At 43.4% G+C, this 24,707-nt stretch overlaps 1 protein-coding gene across 2 annotated transcripts in view; it reads left to right on the top strand.

Annotated features, from left to right (window-relative positions):
- The first annotated feature begins 4,413 nt into the window (after positions 1 to 4,413).
- ctdspla (CTD (carboxy-terminal domain, RNA polymerase II, polypeptide A) small phosphatase-like a) overlaps positions 4,414 to 24,707 on the top strand; it is a 42,403-nt gene continuing 22,109 nt past the window's right edge. Inside the window, exons 1-2 of one of the 2 annotated variants that reach the window (XM_029116415.2) lie at positions 4,414 to 4,766; positions 20,197 to 20,250. In XM_029116415.2, coding sequence (XP_028972248.1) covers positions 4,691 to 4,766; positions 20,197 to 20,250 — 130 coding nt within the window. In that variant the 5' untranslated portion in view covers positions 4,414 to 4,690. The remainder of the gene's footprint in view (positions 4,767 to 20,196; positions 20,251 to 24,707) is intronic. The other variant, XM_029116416.2, reaches the window with a different exon arrangement.

Below are 24,707 nucleotides of genomic sequence, written 5' to 3'. Positions count from 1 at the left end.
ATTGGAAGATTTGATTAGATTCAACTTTGTCGTCATTGAACAAGTACTGGACAACGAAATAGTTTGCGTCTGACCGGAAGTGCAAATAGAGGAGTGCAATTTATTTTTGTATAAAGTACATTCACTCACCTAAAGGATTATTAGGAACACCTGTTCAATTTCTCATTAACGCAATTATCTAATCAACCAATCACATGGCAGTTGCTTCAATGCATTTAGGGGTGTGGTCCTGGTCAAGACAATCTCCTGAACTCCAAACTGAATGTCAGAATGGGAAAGAAAGTGATTGAAACAATTTTGAGCTTGGCATGGTTGTTGGTGCCAGACGGGCCGGTCTGAGTATTTCACAATCTGCTCAGTTACTGGGATTTTCACACACAACCATTTCTAGGGTTTACAAAGAATGGTGTGAAAAGGGAAAAACATCCAGTATGCGGCAGTCCTGTGGGCAAAAATGCCTTGTTGATGCTAGAGGTCAGAGGAGAATGGGCCGACTGATTCAAGCTGATAGAAGAGCAACTTTGAAATAACCACTCGTTACAACCGAGGTATGTAGCAAAGCATTTGTGAAGCCACAACACGCACAACCATGAGGCGGATGGGCTACAACAGCAGAAGACCCCACCGGGTACCACTCATCTCCACTACAAATAGGAAAAAGAGGCTACAATTTGCACAAGCTCACCAAAATTGGACAGTTGAACACTGGAAGAATGTTGCCTGGTCTGATGAGTCTTCTTGGCACACTTTAGGCCCCTTAGTGCCAATTGGGCATCGTTTAAATGCCACGGCCTACCTGAGCATTGTTTCTGACCATGTCCATCCCTTTATGACCACCATGTACCCATCCTCTGATGGCTACTTCCAGCAGGATAATGCACCATGTCACAAAGCTCGAATCATTTCAAATTGGTTTCTTGAACATGACAATGAGTTCACTGTACTGAAATGGCCCCCACAGTCACCAGATCTCAACCCAATAGAGCATCTTTGGGATGTGGTGGAACGGGAGCTTCGTGCCCTGGATGTGCATCTCACAAATCTCCATCAACTGCAAGATGCTATCCTATCAATATGGGCCAACATTTCTAAAGAATGCCTTCAGCACCTTGTTGAATCAATGCCACGTAGAATTAAGGCAGTTCTGAAGGCGTAAGGGGGTCAAACACTGTATTCGTATGGTGTTCCTAATAATCCTTTAGGTGAGTGTATATATATGTATGTATGTAGAATGTATCGGTGTGCAGTTAATGCAAATGCATTACGTATGGCAATTCTAAATGTGCAGGTATTAAGTATAATGTTTGTATCAGTGAGCAGTTGGAAAAAAAGTGTTCCTGAGCCTGCTGGTGTGAGAACTGAGAGACCTGTACCACCTGCCTGATGGAAAGAGGGCAGTTTGTGGCCTGGATGTGAAGGGTCCCTGTTGATGCCACACACCCTATGCAGACACTGCTTGTGCTGGAGGTCTAAGATGGCTGGGAGCTGGGTACCAGTGATGTGCTGGAGGTCTGAAATGGCTGGGAGCTGGGTACCAGTGATGTGCTGGAGGTCTGAAATGGCTGGGAGCTGGGTACCAGTGATGTGCTGGAGGTCTGAGATGGCTCTGCGCTGGGTACCAGTGATGTGCTGGAGGTCTGAGATGGCTCTGCGCTGGGTACCAGTGATGTGTAGGGCGGTTTTCACCACCTGTTGTAGGGCCTTCCGGTCGGCTACAGAGCGACCACCAAACCACACTGTTTTTTCTTTGCGTTGAGGGACAGGTTGTTTCCAGCGCAGAATGCTGCCAGGCACTTGACCTCCTCCCTGTAGGCTGACTCGTCATTGTCACTGACCAGGCCTACCACCATGGTGCACATGCTATGGGCACACATCTGGGGAAGCCATCAGGACCAGCGGCCTTGTGTGCATTCCTGCTCAGTGCAGACGACACTTCTGCGGCCGGGGGGAGTTCGGCTTTAATGGCTGGCTCTATGTTTTCCCTGTAGAAGCAAGCGTAGAACCTGATTAACTTGTCGGTGAAGGAGACGTCGCTGGCTGTGGGGGTGGGGTTATTTGGCCAGTAGTCTGTGATGGCTTGGATGCCCTGCCACATGTGTCGGGGTTCAGAGTTGTTGTTGAAGTGCTCCTTGATCCACAGTTTGTTAATTTTTAGCCATCTTGATGCCCCTTTTCAGGTTGTTCCTGGATGTGCTGTAGGCCTCTGCATCGCCAGATCTGAACGCAGCATTGCGTGCCTTTAGCAGTCGGACCTCCCTGTTCATCCACGGCTTCTGGTTGGGGAAGGTCTTTATTAGTTTATGGGTGGTGACATCATTGGTGCAGGTGTTGATGTAATCCAGAATGGATGAAGCATTTGTTTCAATGTCCTTATGGGAGTCAAGGGTGGCTTGAGTGGCAAACAATCTTCAGTCAGTGTGTTGAAACTGGTGTTTTAGTAGTGAGTCTGCTCCCTCTGGCCACACTTTGACCTCACTGATGGTTTCACCCGTTAAATCAGGGGTAAATACATGGGGAGAAGGAACAATGAAAGGTGGTCAGACTGTCCCAGATGGGGGAGGGGAATGGCTTTGTAGGCCTCTGGAATGTTTGTGTTCACCTGGTCCAGTGTTTTGTCTCCTCTGGTGGGGCAGAAAACAGATTGATGGAATTTGGGAAATACAGTTTTCAGATTAGAGTGACTGAAATTGCCTGCCACAATAAAAGAACCATCTGGTGGGACAAGATACATCGCCTTCAGTTGTCATGCTTTTAAGAATTGGAATTTGCTACAAAATTAGCTCAGGTGTGTTACTAATTAATTAAAAGGATTGTATGAGATTTTAACTGAAGAGAAATGCTTGCTTTTAATGACTTGCTGTTTTAGTTTTCTCTGGGGGATTTTAAGTGTCTTTATTTACAACTTTCCTTTAGCAAAGAATGTGTTTGTTAATGATTTTGTTTTATTGCACTGAATTTTAAGAGACTGTTGATTACTTTGTTAGTGAGAAATGTGTTGGTTTTATAATTGTGTTTTTTTTATGTGTTTTGGTAAACAGGACTCATCTGCTATTAAAAAAAAACCTTGCTATCAATGTACCTTCTCCATTAGACAAAGAGGCTTAGTACCCAAACTCTAGATTTCAGGCCTGTTAACACAACTAGGTACTGATCAGCCATTCTGGTCAACCTCACTAGGTGGAGAAGGTTTTGGTCAGACTGGCTGTGTGGAGAAAAAGGTTCTGGTCAGACTGGCTGAGTGCAGGAGAAGGTGGTTCTGGTCAGACTGGCTCAGTGCAGGAGAAGGTGGTTCTGGTCAGACTGGCTCAGTGGAGGAGAAAGTGGTTCTGGTCAGATTGGCTGTTTGGAGTAGAGGTTGGTTCTGGTCAGACTGGCTTTGTTGAGAAGGGGGTTCTGGTCTGATTGATGTATTGTTATTTGTAGATTTAAATTAAGTGTTTGGCTTGTTATTCCATAATATGGTGAGTGTCAGTGGCCTTCTGGGTTGTGTCCTGGAGATTTGATGATTGTGGCTGAAGGGTGGCAGGACTCTTGTCAAGGGTTGGACACTTACATCACCCTGCTATTCACAAAAAGGGCAGAGTCTCTTGTCCAATGAGCTATTCTGGCTCAGACTACAGTAATACTTGACAAGACTTATTACAGATCACAGATTCAGTTCACCGACAGATGGTAAATTGCACCACTTTCATCCACTCAGAGTTTTTGTCTGACTTGGAAGAGGTCAAAGAAGAATCTGCTGTCACTGAAGCTCCTAGTCAGCAGGGATGCACTATCAAGGAAAATAAGAAGCCACAGGTGAGTGGCTCATGGGTTTCTATCTGAATAATGTGGGGTGTTGGAAGGATGTGGGCAGTAGAGCTGAGACATACTGTATATTAATATACACTTCCCTAGCAGTCATGTTGTCTGTCCTTGCAGGCTGACAGGAGGCTCTTGTCCTCTGTTTAACAGGCTGTTCTCACAGCCACTATAATTTACATAGAAGTCATTTATTTTGGTCCCATCACTTTAAATAGATTTGATATAACATGACAATATTGCTTTTCATATAGGGCATATGGGCCTTCCTACTGTTTATTAGGAAGTATTTTCGAAAAGCCTAGGTAGTCAGGAACATTGGTAACACGATAAAAAGTTACATGCATGAGATTCCATTAACATGTCCAATGCTTAGTAGATTAAGTCCCCCTGCTTCTCTGGATCAATATAGTCTTGATGCGGAATGCAGTCTCTTTCTCCATGTTGGATTGATACACAGAAATAATGCTACCGCGGACCGATATTGGCCAACACAATACATATCTAGAATTATACCGTAGCGGGTTACAGTAGTCCTTGCAGGAGGCGGGGGCTATTCTGCAAGCTCGACTGGAGGAAGGGAGACACGGATTCTGTACGGTAACGGTACGGGGGGGGTGACGGGTTGTTTTTCTTCTTGCTATCAAGACAGTATCACATCTCAGATGCTGGAGGCTGGACGGAATGTCAGTGGTTTTATTTGTTTTGCCTTGCAAGCTATCGAGCTAAAAGAATACGCGTGTAGTATGCAACGAGTGAAATTTTATTTTAATGCCGCAAGATAGCAGACGCTGTGTATTCCGGTGTTTCGTGTTCGGTCAGTCATAAGCTAAGCTATAAGCTAGCTAGAAATAAGTGAGTAACTGAAGCAAAAAAACATCCCGTTTCCATGGACAACACGTCCATCATAACACAGGTTGCAAATCCAAAAGAGGAGGAAAGTATTTCTTCAAGTCAAGAGAAAGGTACCATACATTTGTTCTTTTAAAATATTTGAACGTTTTGGTCATTGTTTTTGCAAAGACTAACATTTGCATTACATTATTATGATTTCTGTTGCTAGCTACTCAGCGTTGGCTAGCTTATTTTGCATGGGCATCACAATCTTTGCTGCTGTTTTTTGCTCTGGCTAGTTGCCCGTCCTCGCGCTGGGAGAATGATGGATCAGCCGACGTAAATGACAATTTTCTAGCCGTAACTCAATAACTTAGCTCGTAGAGAGGATATGACTAAACGCATTTGCTTTACTAGCTAACATTCACTAAATCGCATTTTCTGTTGCGTGCTATCTGATTATTTCCCGTCAACATCAAGAACACTAAAGTCCATTGTTGCAACCGTTAGCTTTGTAAGCTACATAGTTACAGTAGCCATTAGATGTGTTCCGCGGGACACTGCTGAATCTGCAACTGGACTTCATTTTATTGGCAATGGGTCATGGACATCAATGTTCTAAATAGTTGCTATGTGTATATTTATGGATAATTGTTATGATTTGTCCTGTGGAATGTGGATAATTGTGGTCATGTTAGTCTCGACTAATTTTTGTTAGTCTCGACTAAAGGGGCTTTTTAACCTCTTTAGACACACAGAACACACGCAAAGGTCTTGCCTTACACACCTACACAATATATGCCCCAGCTGTAGAGTACCGGTAGCTGTCTTACCAGCTCAGTTGTGATCGATGCTGAAGTTACAAAATGCAGACGATCTGTTTTCTGGATTTTATTCAAAACCGTGGATTGCTATTTGTTATTTAATTTATTATGTCACATTAAATTAAATGTTGTCACTGTTCTAAAATTATTCAAGCCAATTTAAAATGCTATTGGTCAGTTATGTAACGTTTTATGCAATGTGCTGAGAATAGTTATTTGTGTCATGAAATATCATCATGGCAAACCCCTGCAGCGCTGGTCTGTCTGTTATAAACTTTGTTTATTCATGGCTGTCAACAATCCCGTCTTTGTGCCTTCTATGTGGCTGGAAATATCCCAACAGCTGTTCTACAGATTACTGTGGCTGAAGGCCAAAACTTCCCCCCTCTGTGGGTTGAGTCCCAAATGGTACCCTATCCTGTGAACTCGGTTTTAAAATAGTTCCTCAGGGCTCTAGATAGGGAAGATGGTATCATTTATTGACATTTATTGTTGGTCCCTACAAGACCGCTTCCCCTTTTGGGCAGAGCATGCTTGCTGTTTCTGTGATGTCATCACTAGCTGACTAGTGATGTCACCCATCATGCGTCAGTCAAAGGCTTTAAAGTGTGAAGGGTGTTGTCAGTCTGGATCTGCTGACTTCTGTACTCTTGGAAAGTGGTCACTGCCGACATCTACACAGAAAAATGCATTTCCTTTCTACTAACTGTCTTGTTATAGTGTAAATGATCCGTTATGGACTTTATAAGAGAGAGGCGACTGCACCAAGGCGACAGGCGGGTGGGCTGGGCTAACGCCATTGAAAAAAATGTGATTGACACTTCTGGTAGCGTAGTGATGGACATACAGTGGGGAGAACAAGTATTTGATAGACTGCCGATTTAGCAGGTTTTCTTACTTACAAAGCTTGTAGAGGTCTGTAATTTTTATCATAGGTACTCAACTGTGAGAGACGGAATCTAAAACAAAAATCCAGAAAATCACATTGTATGATTTGTCTAAACTCCACTCTCCGTGTTTGGAGGAAGAAGAAGGATGAGTACAACCCCAAGAACACCATCCCAACCGTGAAGCATGGAGGTGGAAACATCATTCTTTGGGGAGGCTTTTCTGCAAAGGGGACAGGATGACTGCACCGTATTGAGGGGAGGATGGAGGCCATTTATCGCGAGATCTTGGCCAACAACCTCCTTCCCTCAGTAAGAGGATTGAAGATGGCTGGGTCTTCCAGCATGACAACGACCCGAAACACACAGCCAGGGCAACTAAGGAGTGGCTCCGTAAGAAGCATCTCAATGTCCTGGAGTGGTCTAGCCAGTCTCCAGACCTGAACCCAATAGAAACCCAATCTTTGGAGGAGCTGAAAGTCTGTATTGCCCAGCGACAGCCCCGAAGGATCTGGAGAAGGTCTGTATGGAGGAGTGGGCCAAAATCTCTGCTGCAGTGTGTGCAAACCTGGTCAAGAACTACAGGAAATGTATGATCTATGTATTTGCAAACAAGGGGTTTCTGATGACAAAGCATTTCTTTACAGACTAAGAATATGCTGGTCCGATTTCGCTTCATGTCTCCAAAGGTTTTGTGTTGTCATTTATAAGGCGTAGTGTTGCTTAGGGATATACAACTAAGTCTTGTCTGCAAAGTTATTTGTTTGAAAGAAAACTAATGTACATTGGCAGTCAAATGTTTGGACTGAGTGATCCATTCACCTGTTAAGTCCACTGACTACTGAGCATTCGCACTCAGTTCTGCCCAGAAATATGGAACTTTACATCGGCATTTTTCACTTTGTCATTGTATTTACAGCAATAAATGGTTGCCCTAAGAACTGCTCCTTATGTTGTAGCTAGATACAAACTAATCTTTTGGTTCACAGCCCAGTCTGGCAGGAATACCTGTGGTATTCAGCCACAGCCAGAAATATTTGAGCAGAGCCAAATTATACTTTTCTTTTTCTGTGGTAGTAGCTAGCGCTCTTTAGTACTGCACTACGAACTTCGGTTGCCTGGCAACCCAAAACGTCTGTAAAGTGAACAGAGTTGAACTCGCACCGCATGCTCTCACTTCAGCCAAAAATATTAGATATTTTTGCCACAGTGGTGTAGATTTAGCAGTGGAGTACCAACTTCCTCCACTATAGTAAAAGTGCATGAAACACTGGTTCATCAACCACAATCCATTTCATTAGAGCTGGATAATGATGGGTCCCAAAGAATTTTCATTTTGTTAGATCACAGTATTTAGCTGTGACAATAACCGTGTCCTTCTATCCCCCACGCTCTGGGTCCTGTTGACCTCTTTACTGTACTTACAGTGTTGGGCTGAGGCAGAGTGCAATAGAATACAGAACGGAAGGCTAAATTGACAGGTTAGGGGGGGATGATGCAGAGGGATGCCCAGGAGAAAAGCAGGATCCTGGGCATCAGGCCCATCTGACCGGACTCACCCACCTAGCACATAGCCAGCACCCTGATGGGTTTAAGGTAACCTTGGAAGTGGATATATAGGATATTATACTAGTATGATTATCAAGGCTTACACCAGACTTTCTGAAAAATGACCAGGTGTGCCAGTATCGAGGCTACCCCCTCATCCTGAATATGACCCAATGGGACAGTATTGAGGCAACCCACTCATCCTGAATATGACCCAATGGGACAGTATCGAGGCTACCCACTCATCCTGAATATGACCCAATGGGACAGTATCAAGGCTACCCCCACATCCTGAATATGTCCCAATGGGACTTACTGAACATTTCAGAGCAGAAATCTATTGTTAGAATGGACTAGGCCCGTGTTTCTCAACCCTGCTCCTGGGCGCCCTCCTGCCCCCGCATGTTTTAGATCTCTCCCTGCTCTGTCACACCTGATTCAAATGATCAGCTCATTATCAAGTCATTCTTGAGCTACATTAGGTATGTTAGGGGAGGGAGAGATCTAAAACATGCAGGGCATGGGGACATCCAGGAGCAGGGTTGAGAAACACAACAAGCTATCGGTTTCATTGTAAGCAAATGAAGCACTGCATAACTGAGTTGAGGGATGTTTTCAGGTGCTTATAAATGATCTGTAATGCATTATGGAGTGTTTAATGTGCTGAGTGTTGTTGTAATGTTGGGTTCTGGAAGGATCCCAGGTTGTAAAACCACAGACATATTTAAATCCACTATTTACATCAGAGATTTGTGATCAGGTTTTTGAGGGCTGACAAAGCTTGGTTGTAGGCCAGACACATCTGGTTGCAGCGGTCAGAAATAGGGTCTCCTGACCAGATTTGTGAACTCTTGTCTGCGTTGTAACTGTTTTCAACTGTTTAAACCTTCCTTCAATTCCTAAAGAAAGAAAACAACTAGATGGAAACTCGTTATTACCGTTGCTTTATTGCTCAGATGGCATTTTCACAAGTTTCTGGAGGAGTTTTATACATTCTTAATACGAAACATCACTCATATATTCAAAACTAAAGATTTCCCATTCATTCTTGATAATATACACTACCGTTCAACAGTATGGGGTCACACTGAAGTTTCTTTGTTTTCGAAAGACAAGCAATTGTTTTCTGTCCATTAAAATAATGTCGAAATACAGTAGACATTTTGAATGTTGTAAATGACTACTGTAGCTGGAAACGGTTGATTTTGTAATGAAATATCTACATCTGTTTGCAGAGGCCCATTATCAGCTACCATCACTCCTGTGTTCCAATGGTATGTTGTGTTTGCTAATCCAAATGTATTGTATTGTAACAGAAACAAAGAACTACCTTTCTGAAACTTGTTAGCCTATTCTTGTTCAGAGAAATGAAGGCTATTCCATGTGAGAATCTGCCAAGAAACTGAAGATCTCATACAACGCTGTGTATTAATCCCTTCACAGAACAGCGCAAACTGGTTCTAACCAGAATAGAAAGAGGAGTGGGAGGCCCTGGTGCACAACTGAACAAGAGGAAAAATACATTTGAGTGTCTAGTTTGAGAAAGAGACATCTCACAGGTCCTCAATTAGTAGCATCATTAAATAGTACCCCCAAAACACCAGTCTCAACAGAGAAGAGATGATTCTGGGATGCTGGCCTTCTAGGGAGAGTTGCTAAGAAAAAGCCATATCTCAGGCTGCCAATAAAAAGAAAAGATTAAGGAATGGGCAGAAGAACACAGACACTGGACAGAGGAAGATTGGAAAAATTGTTATGGACAGACAAATTTAAGTTTTAGGTGTTTAGGATCACAAAGAAGAACATTCATGAAATGCATACCAAATGAAAAGATTCTGGAGGAGTGGTTGACCCCATCTGTCAAGCTTGGTGGAGGCCATGTGATGGTCCGGGGGATGCTTTGGTGGTGGTTAAGTGGGTGATTTGTACAGGGTTAACGGGATCTTGAAAAAGGAAGGCTATCACTCCATTTTGTAATGCCAAACCCTGTGGATGGCGCTTGATTGGAGCCAATTTCCTCCTACAACAGGACAATGACCCAAAGCAAAGCACAAAACTATGCTAGAACTATTTAGGGAAGAAGTGGCCAGCTGGTATTCTGTCTATAATGCAGTGGCCAGTCCTGTCACCAGATCTCAACCTTATTGAGCTGTTGTGGGAACAACTTGACATATAGTACATTGAAATCTCTTCAGATTACCTCAACTTGACAACTAGCAAGGCTGTAATTGCTGCAAATGGATGATTTTTTGACAAAAGCAAAGTTTGTAGGACATAATTATTATTTCAATAAAAAATAATACTTTTTAATCTTGTCAATGACTACATTTCCTGTTTGTTTTGCTAAATTTTGGAAAACAAGGACATTTCTAAATGACCCTAAACTTTTAAACGGTTGTGAATGTTTACTGTCAAACCTTATACAAAACCTGGTTTAATCACCCAAACAGAATGAAGTGATTATTTCAGTAGACCAGTTGGATGAAGTAATTGTAACATTTTCTCCAACAAGAAAGAACAGAGTCATAAAAGGAATGTGAGAATTGCATTATGAAACCCAATTGCTTTTTGTAAGCATGTTTTGCAATTTGTCTTTCTAGATGATTCCCTTGATTCAGTTTTGTGAAAGTGACTGTAGGCTTTTCTGTGTACTTAGTCAATTAAATATTTTCTTAGTATTAAAACAACGGGGTTGTTCATGATGTTTTATTTTTTGTACTAAAAGTTTGAAAATGTACTTCACCCTGAAGAAAAACTAAGCAACACTTTCCACTTTGGTGCATCTCTACACTGAGGTTCAGTTTCACAGTGATGCAATGAAATGTAATCACTTCCCAGACAGTGGGTTAGCGGTTAGCTGTCCAGACCAACAAACAGGCAGACAGACAGAGAGTTAGGGCTTTAGAGATTAGCTGCCCAGACAGACAGAGAGTTAGGGCTTTAGAGGTTAGCTGTCCAGACAGACAGACAGACAGATAGAGGGGAAGGCTAAAGAGGTTAGCTGTCCAGTCAGACAGACCGGTAGAGGGGAGGGCTTTAGAGGTTAGCTGTCCAGACAGACAGACAGATAGAGGGGAAGGCTAAATAGGTTAGCTGTCCAGTCAGTCAGACAGACAGATAGAGGGGAGGGCTCTAAAGGTTAGCTGTCCAGTCAGTCAGACAGATAGAGGGGAGGGCTCTAAAGGTTAGCTGTCCAGTCAGTCAGACAGATAGAGGGGAGGGCTCTAAAGGTTAGCTGCCCAGTCAGTCAGACAGATAGAGGGGAGGGCTCTAAAGGTTAGCTGTCCAGTCAGTCAGACAGATAGAGGGGAGGGCTCTAAAGGTTAGCTGTCCAGTCAGTCAGACAGACAGATAGAGGGGAGGGCTCTAAAGGTTAGCTGTCCAGTCAGACAGACAGATAGAGGGGAGGGCTATAGAGGTTAGCTGTCCAGTAAGACAGAGGGGAGGGCTCTAGAGGTTAGCTGTCCAGTCAGACTCTGGGGTGCTGAAACTTTTAGAAGTAGCAACCTGATAACGGGGGGAGCAGTGTGTTAAATTGCAATAATATTGCAGGACGAAATTAAAATATAGTAAAAATCCCAATAATTATAATATCACCACCTAACCACTGTGATAATATCCTGGCTGTTATCAACCATACAGTATCTCACAAAAGTGAGTACACCCCTCACATTTTTGTAAATATTTGATTATACCTTTTCATGTGACAACAATGAAGAAATGACACTTTGCTACAATGTAGTGAGTGTACAGCTTGTATAACAGTTTACATTTGCTATCCCCTCAAAATAACACAACACACAGCCATTAATGTCTAAAATGCTGGCAACAAAATGAGTACACCCCTAATTGAAAATGTCCAAATTAGCCCAAAGTGTCAATATTTTGTGTGGCCACCATCATTTTCCAGCACTGCCTTAACCCTCTTGGGCATGGAGTTCACCAGAGCTTCACAGGTTGCCACTGGAGTCCTCTTCCACTCCTCCATGACGACATCACAGAGCTGGTGGATGTTAGAGACCTTGCACTCCTCCACCTTCTGCCCCACAGATGCTCAATGGGGTTTAGGCCAGACATGCTTGGCCAGTCCATCACCTTTACCCTCAGCTTCTTTAGCAAGGCAGTGGTCGTCTTGGAAGTCTTGGGTCATTATCATGTTGGAATACTGCCCTGTGGCCCAGTTTCGGAAGGGAGGGGATTATGTTCCGCTTCAGTATGTCACAATACATGTTGTCATTCATGGTTCCCTCAAAGAACTGTAGCTCCCCAGTGCCGGCAGCACTCATGCAGCCCCAGACCATGACACTCCCTCCACTATGCTTGACTGTAGGCAAGACACACTTGTCTTTGTACTCCTCACCTGGTTGCTGCCACACGCTTGTATCAAAGTTCATGTATCAAAGGATGACTCCCAGGGCTAAGTTACAGTATGTATCAGTGGATGACAACGCGGGCTAAGTCATGTATCAAAGGATGACTCCCAGGGCTAACTCGTGTATCAGTGGATGACTCCACGGGCTAAGTCTTGTATCAAAGGATGACTCCCAGGTCTAACTCGTGTATCAGTAAATGAGCCGTTTAACTAAATCAAATGACTTTGTTGAGCTGGGATGTTTATACCTGCTGAAGCACAAAAGCTAGTCAGCCATGGCTAACAGTTAGTCACTCAGCCCTACTATTTAATCCAATAGAAGCCAATGGACTGAGCAGCCTGTTATCATCAGTACTGGACTTAGTCTTCTATACTGGTAATAAGTTCAACTCCATAGGCTTTTAATGGAGTAAATTGTTGGGCTGAACGACTGAGTTGTTGGACAAGGTGTTAAGGTTGAAGCTGTTAGCTGAAGCAGCACCGCTTCCTGTGGTATAGATCCTTTACTGAACATGGAGCTCCCGAGGCTTAGCTTTATCACTGAACATAGAGCTCAAGTGGTGTAGCTTCACTGCTGAACATGGAGCTATCTGAGGTGTAGCTTCTTGCTGAACATGGAGCTCTCTGAGGTGTAGCTTCACTGCTGAACATGGAGCTATCTTAGGTGTAGCTTATTGCTGAACATGGTGCTCTTTGAGGTGTAGCTTCTTGCTAAACGTGGAGCTCTCTGAGTTGTAGCTTCACTACTGAACGTGGAGCTCTCTGAGGTGTAGCTTCACTACTGAACGTGGAGCTCTCTGAGGTGTAGCTTCACTACTGAACGTGGAGCTCTCTGAGGTGTAGCTTCACTGCTGAACGTGGAGCTCTCTGAGGTGTAGCTTCACTGCTGAACGTGGAGCTCTCTGAGGTGTAGCTTCTTGCTGAACGTGGAGCTCTCTGAAGTGTAGCTTCTTGCTGAACGTGGAGCTCTCTGAGGTGTAGCTTCTTGCTGAACGTGGAACTCTGTGAGGTGTAGCTTCTTGCTGAACGTGGAGCTCTCTGAGGTGTAGCTTCACTGCTGAACGTGGAGCTCTCTGAGGTGTAGCTTCACTGCTGAACGTGGAGCTCTCTGAGGTGTAGCTTCTTGCTGAACGTGGAGCTCTCTGAGGTGTAGCTTCACTGCTGAACGTGGAGCTCTCTGAGGTGTAGCTTCTTGCTGAACGTGGAACTCTGTGAGGTGTAGCTTCTTGCTGAACGTGGAACTCTGTGAGGTGTAGCTTCTTGCTGAACATAGAGCTCTCTGAGGTATAGCTTCACTACTGAACATGGAGCTCTCTGAGGTGTAGCTTCTTGCTGAACGTGGAGCTCAATGAGGTGTAGCTTCACTACTGAACGTGGAGCTCTCTGAGGTGTAGCTTCACTGCTGAACGTGGAGCTCTCTGAGGTGTAGCTTCACTACTGAACGTGGAGCTCTCTGAGGTGTAGCTTCACTGTTGAATGTGGAGCTTTCTGAGGTGTAGTTTCATTGCTGAACAGAACCATGTTTGGTAAACATATGGTTCTTCAGGGGGATTTATTTCAACAAAACTATCATAAGATCAAAGCATAGCCTTTTGTTGTGGGTTGAATAGTTGAATGTCTAAACATTTAGTTCTCATCAATCAAAGACTGTCTGTGGGCCATGGTCTAGATGCATCCTGGCAATCTGGGTTGTCTGGACTACAGCCGTGCCTAAAGAGCATTATATCTTATGAGAAGGTTACATAATCCTCTAGAAGGTTACATAAATCTCTTGCTAACAGTTTGTTTCACTGCTGATTTTGCGCCCACACACACACTCTCAATCCAGACTGCCAGAATGTACAATTCATACAGCTGGCGCACATGGAGTACTGCTGTACTCTACAGTACTCTGATGTACTGCATTCTTCTCTATACTGTTCCCTACTCTGCTCTACTGTACTGTACTCTACTGCATTTTAGTCTATATTGTTCCCTACTCTGCTCCATTTTAAATGTACCTAAATGAAACGTACAATTTCAGTTATTCAGTTATGAACAAAAAGGTAAAAAAGCTATTTAATTTATTTGCAAGATTTGCAAGTGAATGGTCACCAAAAATTTAAATTTCACTGACTTCTACATCTTTCTTATGGTATATTTAAACATGTATTTACTGATGAGGAAAACCAGGGGCTTAGCTTGCTGAGGTGACATTATCTTGAATTATGTTAGTAAATAAGAGGACATTCTAGCTAGCTGTAACACCCTGTTTTGCTACTTAGTGGTTCCCAACCTTTTGCAGTTCCTGTACCAATGACAGAATGTTGCTCTGCCTGTAGCATGCCTGAAGTACCACCTCATGTTCATTTCACCTGTAAGCCCATGGTGTCATGAGTGTTTTCAAGTACCCGTGTGAAGAGGCCAAGTACCCCCAGGCTCATTTTGAATACTTATTGGCTGATTTTCAAAATTTACTCTAAGCTTATGCTAGCTACATTGACTTAGTGCAGAATTCGGCATCAGTCGGCCTGCAGATTTTTTGTTAACCCGCCATAGTTTTTCATAGTGATTTTAATGTCAAGTCACTAGAAACTCCTAGTAAACTCCTAGTATTCCCCCACATATGTAAAATAATGAACATACTGTGATTGTGTGTCAGTGTATCAAAAAGTGTTGTTATTTGTATGTGGTGAAAGATTAGAATCTACACATTTTTCAGGAACTTTTTATGCTTTATTGGAAAGAAAGGTGGATAAAAAGGAGAGCGTTTTGGGTGAAAGAGCACAGTATGGTGGATTTGAACCCAGACTTCAGCAGTACAAGTGCACCAGTCACAGCAGCTATGAATTCAAGACCCCTCCCCCCCAGTCCATCAAACTGGATTATAGAGCCAAAATATTAAACAGTTATTCCTGGTCCCCAAGACATGAAGTGCCCTGTGTCTGTACATAAACCTTCACACGCCATGGGCCCACATACTGACCCAGTACTGATACATAAACCTTCACACCCCATGGGCCCACACACTGACCCGGTACTGACACTCTGTTAACAGCCAACAGACAGCTCACCCTACTGTAGCCAATCCAAGTGCCTTGGATTGCTAACTACGCCATTTAACACCAACCGTGTGCTGACTAACTGTTGGTTTCCATCTGAATTATTCAAGTAGCAGGCTAGCTCTCCTATTGATCTGTGTGTCCCTAGCCCTGCTCCACCAAACCCTGGCCACCCTCCACCCAGCCCTGCTCCATCCAACCCTGGTCACCCTCAACCCAGCCCTGCTCCACCACACCCTGGTCACCCTCAACCCAGCCCTGCTCCACCACACCCTGGCCACCCTCCACCCAGCCCTGCTCCACCAAACCCTGGCCACCCTCCACCCAACCCTGCTCCACCAAACCCTGGCCACCCTCCACCCAGCCCTGCTCCATCCAACCCTGGTCACCCTCAACCCAGCCCTGCTCCACCACACCCTGGCCACCCTCCACCCAGCCCTGCTCCATCCAACCCTGGTCACCCTCAACCCAGCCTTGCTCCACCACACCCTGGCCACCCTCCACCCAGCCCTGCTCCACCAAACCCTGGCCACCCTCCACCCAGCCCTGCTCCATCCAACACTGGCCACCCTCCACCCAGCTCCCCGCTCCACCCAATCCTGCACCAAATCCACCCACATGACTTTCATATTGTAACTGCTTTTGACGTACAAATCATTTTGCACTTCAAACATTCTCAGACAATATCTGCTGTGTCCAGTTTTGCAGGCTGAATAACAAGAGGTAGATATTTTCTTGATCTTTCACAAACAAGTTCTATAGAGTGCCCTCCATAAGGTTTGGGACAGTAGTCAAAGTCAAAACTGCTATTTTTACTGTACACTCAATGCATGTGAAAATGTGATAAAAGATGCAAAAGTACCAACTTTCTTCTTTTAGAGGTTAGCTGAGCGTAAGTATTTGGACAAATAAGCATTAAGCAAATGTAAGAATTATAATAGCTAGTATTTAGTCACAAATCCCTTGCATGCAATAACAGCAGTAAGCTTGTGGCCCATTCACATCTGAGTTTCGTCATCTGAGATGCTTTGCCAAGCCTTTACTAACACCATTACATTTTTTTGTTTTTTTAAGGAGTTTCTGAAATCAGTCTCCTCTTCAGCAAATAAAATGCATGTTCAATCAGATTTAAATCAGGAGATTTCCTTGGCCGGTTTAAAACTTTCCTCGTATTTTTCTGATGAACCCCTTGACACTACCTCCACCCTGACACTCATTCAGGGTGGTTGCGGGTGGTGGGTGTCCCTTTAGTTGATGCCTGGCAATGTGGGTGGATTGATTTCCTGCCTGTTGGGGTCTGTCTGGGGCCTCCCCCGAGTAGGGCCACAGTGTCGCCGGACGCCCCCGTCTCAGTTCCAAGGTTTTACGCTGCTATACTATTATGTTGGGGGATTGGGTCAGTTCTCCTTCCCCACTAAGTTCTCTTTCTCCACTATAAATCGTTGTTGATATGAGGAATGCATTTTCAGAATTTTCCCAGTCTCCTCCCGATTTTAACTTAGGAGGACATGAGGTCCTGGTCCACACCTGCGGAGTACCTTATTTGGGGTGCCCGTTGCTGTCTCTGTCCTTATCCATCTGGTCATACTTCTGACCTAGTCTAAATTTAAATAGACTCTGGATTTAGCCCAGATAAATGTATTATTCATTCCAGTTGGACTCTTAATATCTCCCCCGGCACAGCCAGAAGAGGACTGGTCACCCCTCTGAGCCTGGGTCCTTTTTAGGTTTCTTCCTAAAATTCGGCCTTCTTAGGGAGTTCTTCCTAGCCACTGAAATTCAACACTACTGTTGTTTGCTCCTTGGGGTTTAAGGCCGGGTGTTTCTGTAAAAGCACTTTGTGACAACTGCAGTTGTAAAAAGGGCTTTATAAATACATTGATTGATTGATTGGCACTACCTCTTCCATGCATGCCCATGTCATGACACTACCTCCACCGTGCACGCCCATGTCATGACACTACCTCCACCATGCATGCCCATTCCATGACATTGTACCGTGATGAAGACAGCGTGTCTGTCGAAACGTTGGTCTTATTAAAAAATTATATGCATTTGAGTTTAGAGTGTGCAGCTTTTTCATTCATTTTGTTTCCATTCCGTACAATTTAGCCAGCACCTCGTCAACTAAGGTGTGCGTTTCTTCTACTTTTATCCTGTACATTCCATGACACTACCTCCTCCATGCTTCACAGATGTGGTGGTATCCATTGGATCATCTGCAGTTCCTTTTTTCTTCTGACTTTTGCTTTCACATCACTTTGATGAAGGTTCACCTTCATCTCATCTGTCCATAAAAATCTAAACTGTCTGATCTCTGTACTTTTTAGCAAATTCTTTTCTGGTCTTTGTGTTTTTGGTGCTGAGCAGAGTTTTGCGTAGTGTTGTGCAGCCTTTGTAGTTTTGCTGCCGAAGCCTTTTTATTTGTGGACAATCAATGTAAGAGGAAACACCTGATCAATTAGAAATACCTGTGAGTCAAATATACCAATAATAAATGGTGACATTCTATACTTTAGCCTCACATCTTTTAATCATATTTCCATATGCCTTGAGTGTATAGCAAAAGTACATTTGTTGACTTTACTCTCCCATTACTGTATGGGAGAGTTCCAAGTCTTGTGCAAATGTTTCCCCATGCCGAGGCTCTTTTTTTTGGCATCTTTGAATGACTCCAAAGTGGTGTCCTATAATTTGGATGCTCAGACACCGACATAATCATAAACATAAACACTGCTCAGTGTCTTTCATTGGCCACCATCCAGAGGCAAGAGGCAAACGTTGAACATTCTTCACCTTTGGCATCAAGGCCAAAAATGTTGCACGCATTGAAATGAACAAAAAGTATGAAACAGTATTATGCTTTATGAGTTGACTTATAACCCAGGAAATTACATTATCATTCTCAAATTAACTTTTGAAACATTTTCCTAGAACAAACCTGCTAATCCTCATATTTATTTAAAAAACATTATTAAGTGAAGAGGATTCAATCAATCCTCAGCCATGTACCCTGACAAAAATCAGTTGAGGTCTTAAATTAGTTGCAACAAGTATTCATATTGTATCATATTATATCACTCACTGCTTTCCAAGTTCATGATAGGTTTAAATATATTTCAAAGGCTGTTTATGCAGAAAATGCATACAATCTTAATAAAGTCCAGGGCTATTTTTAATTTGTTTTTGATAAAATTCAGTAACACTATTTCTGATATTACACGTGCCTTAATTACATTTTTCTATGTAAATAAATAACGCATCACCTTAACCTGAAATTGAACTTAACCTAACTGACATAAATGTAGTTCTGACCAGATTTGTGCAGAAGGTCTAGGTGTTGCTGTAGCCCAGAACCAGATCATCTAAAAACAGTAGACATTTGATTTCCAGGACCAGACTATAGACATTTCTAGTACTCCTGCCAATTAATTGATATAAATGTTGAAGAGAGTAGTGGCCAAACTGCTCTTTCTCCTTCTACCCTCCTGCTGTCTGCCGCTTTTCCTCAATCAGTGAAATGTATTTAGTGAAGCCCTTTTAACATCAGCTGTTGTCACAAAGTGCTTATACAGATACTCAAACTAAAACCCCAAAGAGCAACAAGACATTGATGCACAATGGCAAGGAAAAACTTTGGTCGGAACCTAAGAAGAAACCTAGAGAGGAGCCAGACTCTGAGCCCAGTCCTATTCTGGCTGTGCCTAATTCATTATTATAAGAGAACTTTTAAGGCCATTATCTGTATTTTTGCATGTTCAGATAATCAGACAAATTCGAGGGTCATTCCTTATATCCAAAAGGATACCTCAACATAGAATTCAGACTGACCCTATCCCCCCTTCATATAACCTAATGCAGCGTAAAGTTAGCGACTGAGAGGGGTAGGTCCGGAGACAGTGTGAGCATATTAACACATATCTTTGATAGATTACTACTTTTTGGGGGTTTTCAGTGCTACGCGAAGAAACAATGTTTTGTCCTTTTCTACAACATAGAACCCTTTCTGTCTTCACAAGAAGATAATAGTTGCCCTTTGTGTTTAAATTACAGCAACTGCAATGACAGAGCGTAATGCTACTTAGCTTCAGCTGGTCAAGGTTGAGTTGCTCCATTTATGACAGCGTAATGCTACTTAGCTTCAGCTGGTCAAGGTTGAGTTACTCCATTTATGACAGTGTATTGCTGCTTAGCTTCAGCTGGTCAAGGTTGAGTTGCCCCATTTATGACAGAGCGTAATGCTACTTAGCTTCAGCTGGTCAAGGTTGAGTTTTAAACACCTTGGTAAACTCGTAAATATAGAATTTAATAGTTTAAAACAAGTAAAAGAAAAATATTTGGAAGATGGCCAAGTAGCTAATGCAAGCAGCTAACACCAACTAGCATCATGGTAAGCAAACAGGAAATGTTGAAATACCATTGCCTTTCTGACAAGAATTGACCAGACCCTGTCACTCTCTTTCCTTCGGTGATCTATCCCAGCGGTGATTCATGCTGAGGTCACAGAGGGGTTATCTCTTCCTGCCAATTGGAATGCTGGAAATGTTCTGCCTTTCCCTCTTTCATATTGTTCTGTTCCAGCCCTGTTAGTTATTGGCTGTGTGTGTGTGTACATTGCATGAGTGTTTGTGTACAAAGTTCCATGCCTTTGTTATGTAAACGTGTTTGACAATTCCACTCTGTGGCCTGAGTTGTTCTGAAGGCCTTTCCTATGTGGCCTGAGTTGTTCTGAAGGCCTTTTTCCTATTCAGTAAATTCTATCAAGACTAACAGTTTCCCCTCTCAGTAAATCTCTGTCCTATGCTCTGTCTCTGTCCTGTCTCTTGGTCCTCCCTTGTCCTGTCTCATTGGTCCTCCTGTCTCTTGGTCCTATATCTTTGTCCTGTTAGGTCTTCCACTGGGTTTTTGGGGACTCCAGCATGGGCTAAAGAAACACAGCTCAGGTACAACTCTTGCTATCGTAGATGCACACTTGAATTAACTACTGCACTTTTGGTTTGTCCTTGACTGCAAAAGTGGTCTACAGATTTGGTTTAAGCATTGTTGTGTACTTACATATAAAGAATTGAAAGTGAAAACATGAAAACACTGGGAAAATGGAAACCTGGAAAAGTCTATAACAACACTTATCTAGCCTCTCCTTGTTACTGGGGCAACAGGCTACATGAGCCTATAGGCCTACAGGAAGATACTACAATTTGTTAATTTATCATTTAAGTATTTGAATAACGATGAATTACATTGTTAGATTACAGGTCCAAACAGTTGACCTGGCTTAAATAGCCCTGTCCTACTAGATGTGTAACAGTATAATGAAACAGTGTACTCTTCTTCTTTTATCTTTCTTTTTACATCTGTGAAAAAGGCATTGCCCTCCATATTCCATCAATCAAGAATAGATTATTCCAATGTATTGCCTCCTCCTTTTTCTCTCCAGCAGCAGCCAGTCACAGGAGGGGATCACATGCAATTTTAATTTCAATTGACTGAAAGATTTAAGATTTAACTTGCTGTTATCTTAATCCAGATCGGAGGGCAAACAGTTTGTGGCATGGATGTGAAGTGTCACCGCTTGCGCTGGAGGTCTATGATGTTTTAGGGTCTTCCGCCAAACCACCCTGTGGCACAGTTCGTCAGAATGCTCTCAGTTTTACAGCGGTAGAAGTTCACAAGAATTTGGGAAACAGGCGAGTGTTCTTCTGCCTCCGCAAAAAAGTACAGGTGTTGCTGTGCCTTTTTGACCAGGGCTGAGGTGTTGAGGGTCCAGGAGAGGTCCTCGGAGATATGGACACCCAGGAATTTGAAGTTACACACTCCACCTCAGTGCCATCAATGAGAACAGGGGCGTGACTGCAGCCTTTAGACTTCCCGTAATCCACAATGAGCTCCTTGATTTTCTTTGTGTTGATGGACAGGTTGTTGTCAGCGAACCATGCCACCAGGCACTTGACTTCCTCCCTGTAGGCTGACTCGTCATTGTCACTGATCAGTTCTATCACCGTGGTGTCGTCTACGAACTTGACGATGGGGTTGGAACTGTGTACAGAAACGCAGGCGTGGGTGAAGAGGGAGTACAGGAGGGTGCTCGACACACAGCCTTGTGGAACACCAGTGTTCAGGATCAGGGTGATGTAATCCGGAATCACAATGTCAACTTTCACTGTTATGCTGATGACACACAGTTATATATTTCAATAAAGCATGGAGAAGCCCCAAAATTTCCTACTTTGGAAGCATGCGTTTCAGATATTAGGAAGTGGATGACAGAACTTTGTGCGTTTAAACTCAAGAAAAACAGAAATGCTCGTTTTAGGACCCAAGAAACAAAGAGTATTTTTAGCAGATCTCACTGTGAACCTCGATGGCTGCATGGTCGTATCCCAAAAAACTGTAAGAAACCTTGGCGTTACCCTTGACCCTGACCTCTCCTTTGAAGAACATATAAAATATGTCTCAAGTGTTGCTTATTTTCATCTTCGAAATATTGCAAAAATCAGAAACTTTCTATCAAAAACCGATGCAGAAAAACGAATCCATGCTTTTGTTACTTCTAGACTAGATTACTGCAATGCTCTTCTTTCCGGTTACCCTGACAAATAAATAAATAAATGTCAATTAGTGCTGCACACGGCTGCTAGAATCCTAACTAGAACAAAAACATTTGAACACATTACTCCTGTACTAGCCTCTTTACACTGGCTGCCTGTTAGGGTTAGGGCTGATTTTAAGGTTTTACTCTTAACCTATAAATCAATACATGGACTTGCTCCTACTTACCTCACTGAAATGATCCAGCCATACATACCTACACGTAACCTTAGATTGCAAGATGCAGGCCTTTACATTTTTACCTAGAATTTCTAAACAAACAGCTGGAGGCAGGGCCTTTTCTCATAGAGCTCCACTACTGTGGAATTATTTGCCAATTAAGGTTAGAAATGTAAATTCAGTGCAAACTTTCAAGTGTCTACTAAAAACTCATCTCTACAGCACGGTTTATGATTAGGTGTAGCCTGGCCCGGGGGCGTGAAGGTGACCAGTAGGCTTGATACTGTCCACTCTTGCTGTCTTAACAGGTGGGCTCTCATCGCCATTGGGATGCCCTCTCTCCAATGCCCTTCAGGGGAAGAGTCACTGGCTTGTTGTTGTCTCTCTGTTGTGCACTTGTGCAATTGGGCTGTACTCTGCGGGCAATACTCAGCCCTCATTCAGGGCGGTTGTGATTGGTGGGTGTCCCTTTGGTTGATGCTTGGCATTGTAGGTGGATGGATTTCCTGCCTGTTGGGCCCTGTCCGGGGCCTCCCCCAGATAGGGCCACAGTGTCACCGGACCCCCCTGTCTCAGTCCCAAGGTCTTATGCTGCTATATTATTGTGCTGGGGGAGTAGGGTCAGTTCTCCACTAAGTTCTCCTTCTCCACTATAAATCGTTGTTGATATGAGTTTTCTGAATTTTCCCAATCTCCTCCCGTTTTGACCTGGGTCCTCTCTACGTTTTTCCTAGCCACTGAAATTCAACACTACTGTTGTTTGCTTGGGATTTAAGGCCAGGTGTTTTGTAAAAGCACTTTATGACAACTGCTGATGTAAAAAGGGCTTTATAAATACATTTGTAAATTACTGCTAATTTGCAAAAACTGGGTAGATGCCTGGTTTCGCAATATCAATCAATCAATCAAAATTTATTTATAAAGCGCTTTTTACAACAGCAGTTGTCACAAAGTGCTTTACAGAGACACCCGGCCTTAAACCCCAAGGAGCAAACAACAGTAGTGTTGAATTTCAGTGGCTAGGAAAAACTCCCTAAGAAGGTCGAATTTTAGGAAGAAACCTAGAGAGGACCCAGGCTCAGAGGGGTGACCAGTCCTCTTCTGGCTGTGCCGGGTGAGATATTAAGAGTCCAATTGGAATAATAAATACATTTCTCTTGGCTAAATCCAGAGTATATTAGATTTTAGACTAGGTCAGAAGTATGACCAGGTGGACAAGGACAGGAACAGCAACGGTCCCCCCAAACCAGGTAATCCGCAGGTGTGGACCAGGACCTCATCTCCTTCTAAAATTTTAAATTGGAGGAAACTGAGAAAAGTTAGTAGTACATCCCTCATGTCCCCCAGCACAATAATATAGCAGCGTAACACCTTGGAACTGAGACAGGGGGGGTCCGGTGACACTGTGGCCCTACCCGGGGGAGGCCCCGGACAGGGCTCAACAGGCAGGAAATCAATCCAACCACATTGCCAGGCATCAACCAAAGGGACACCCACCAACCGCAACCCCCCTGAATGAGGGCAGAGTATTGCTAGCAGCGTACAGCCCAACTGCACAAGTGCGCAATAGAGAGTCAACAACAAGCCAGTGACTCTTCCCCCGAAGGGCATTGGAGGGAGGGCATCCCAGTGGCGACGAGAGCCCACCTGGCAAGACAGCAAGGGTGGACAGTATCAAGCCTACTGGTCACCTTCACGCCCCCGGGCCAGGCTACACCTAATTATAAACCGTGCTGTAGAGATGAGTTTTTAGTAGACACTTGAAAGTTTGCACTGAGTTTGCATTTCTAACCTTAATTGGCAAATAATTCCACAGTAGTGGAGCTCTATGAGAAAAGGCCCTGCCGCCAACTGTTTGTTTAGAAATTCTAGGTACAATTAAAATGCCTGCATCTTGCGATCTAAGGTTACGTGTAGGTATGTATGGCTGGATCATTTCAGCAAGGTAAGTAGGAGCAAGTCCATGTATTGATTTATAGGTTAAGAGTAAAACCTTAAAATCAGCCCTAACCCTAACAGGCAGCCAATGTAAGGATGCCAGGACAGGAGTAATGTGTTCAAATGTTTAGCAGCTGTGTGCAGCACTAATTGAAGTTTATTTATTAATTTGTCTGGATAACCAGAGAGAAGAGCATTGCAGTAATCTAATCTAGAAGTAATGAAAGCATGAATTAATTTTTCTGCATCAGTTTTTGATAGAAAGTTTCTAATTTTTGCGATGTTTCGAAGATGAAAATAAGCAACTCTTGAGACATATTTTATATGTTCTTCTAAGGAGAGGTCAGGGTCAAGGGTAACGCCAAGGTTTCTTACAGTTTTTTGGGATACGACCATGCAGCCCTCGAGGTTCACAGTGAGATCTGCTAACAACGCTCTTTGTTTTTTGGGTCCTAAAAGGAGCATTTCTGTTTTATTTGAGTTTAAGAGCAAGAAATTCTCTGTCATCCACTTCCTAATATCTGAAACGCATGCTTCCAAAATAGCTAATTTAGGGGCTTCTCCATGCTTCATTGAAATATATAACTGTGTGTCATCAGCATAACAGTGAAAGTTAATATTGTGATTTCGGATTACATCGCCCAGAGGGAGCATGTATAGTGAGAAAAGTAATGGGCCCAGAACCGAGCCTTGA

The sequence above is a fragment of the Esox lucius genome, chromosome 21 (assembly GCF_011004845.1).
Source record: "Esox lucius isolate fEsoLuc1 chromosome 21, fEsoLuc1.pri, whole genome shotgun sequence".
NCBI lineage: Eukaryota > Metazoa > Chordata > Actinopteri > Esociformes > Esocidae > Esox > Esox lucius.
Note: the sequence above shows the minus strand (reverse complement) of the source record. Positions and strands in the feature narration are given on the sequence as shown.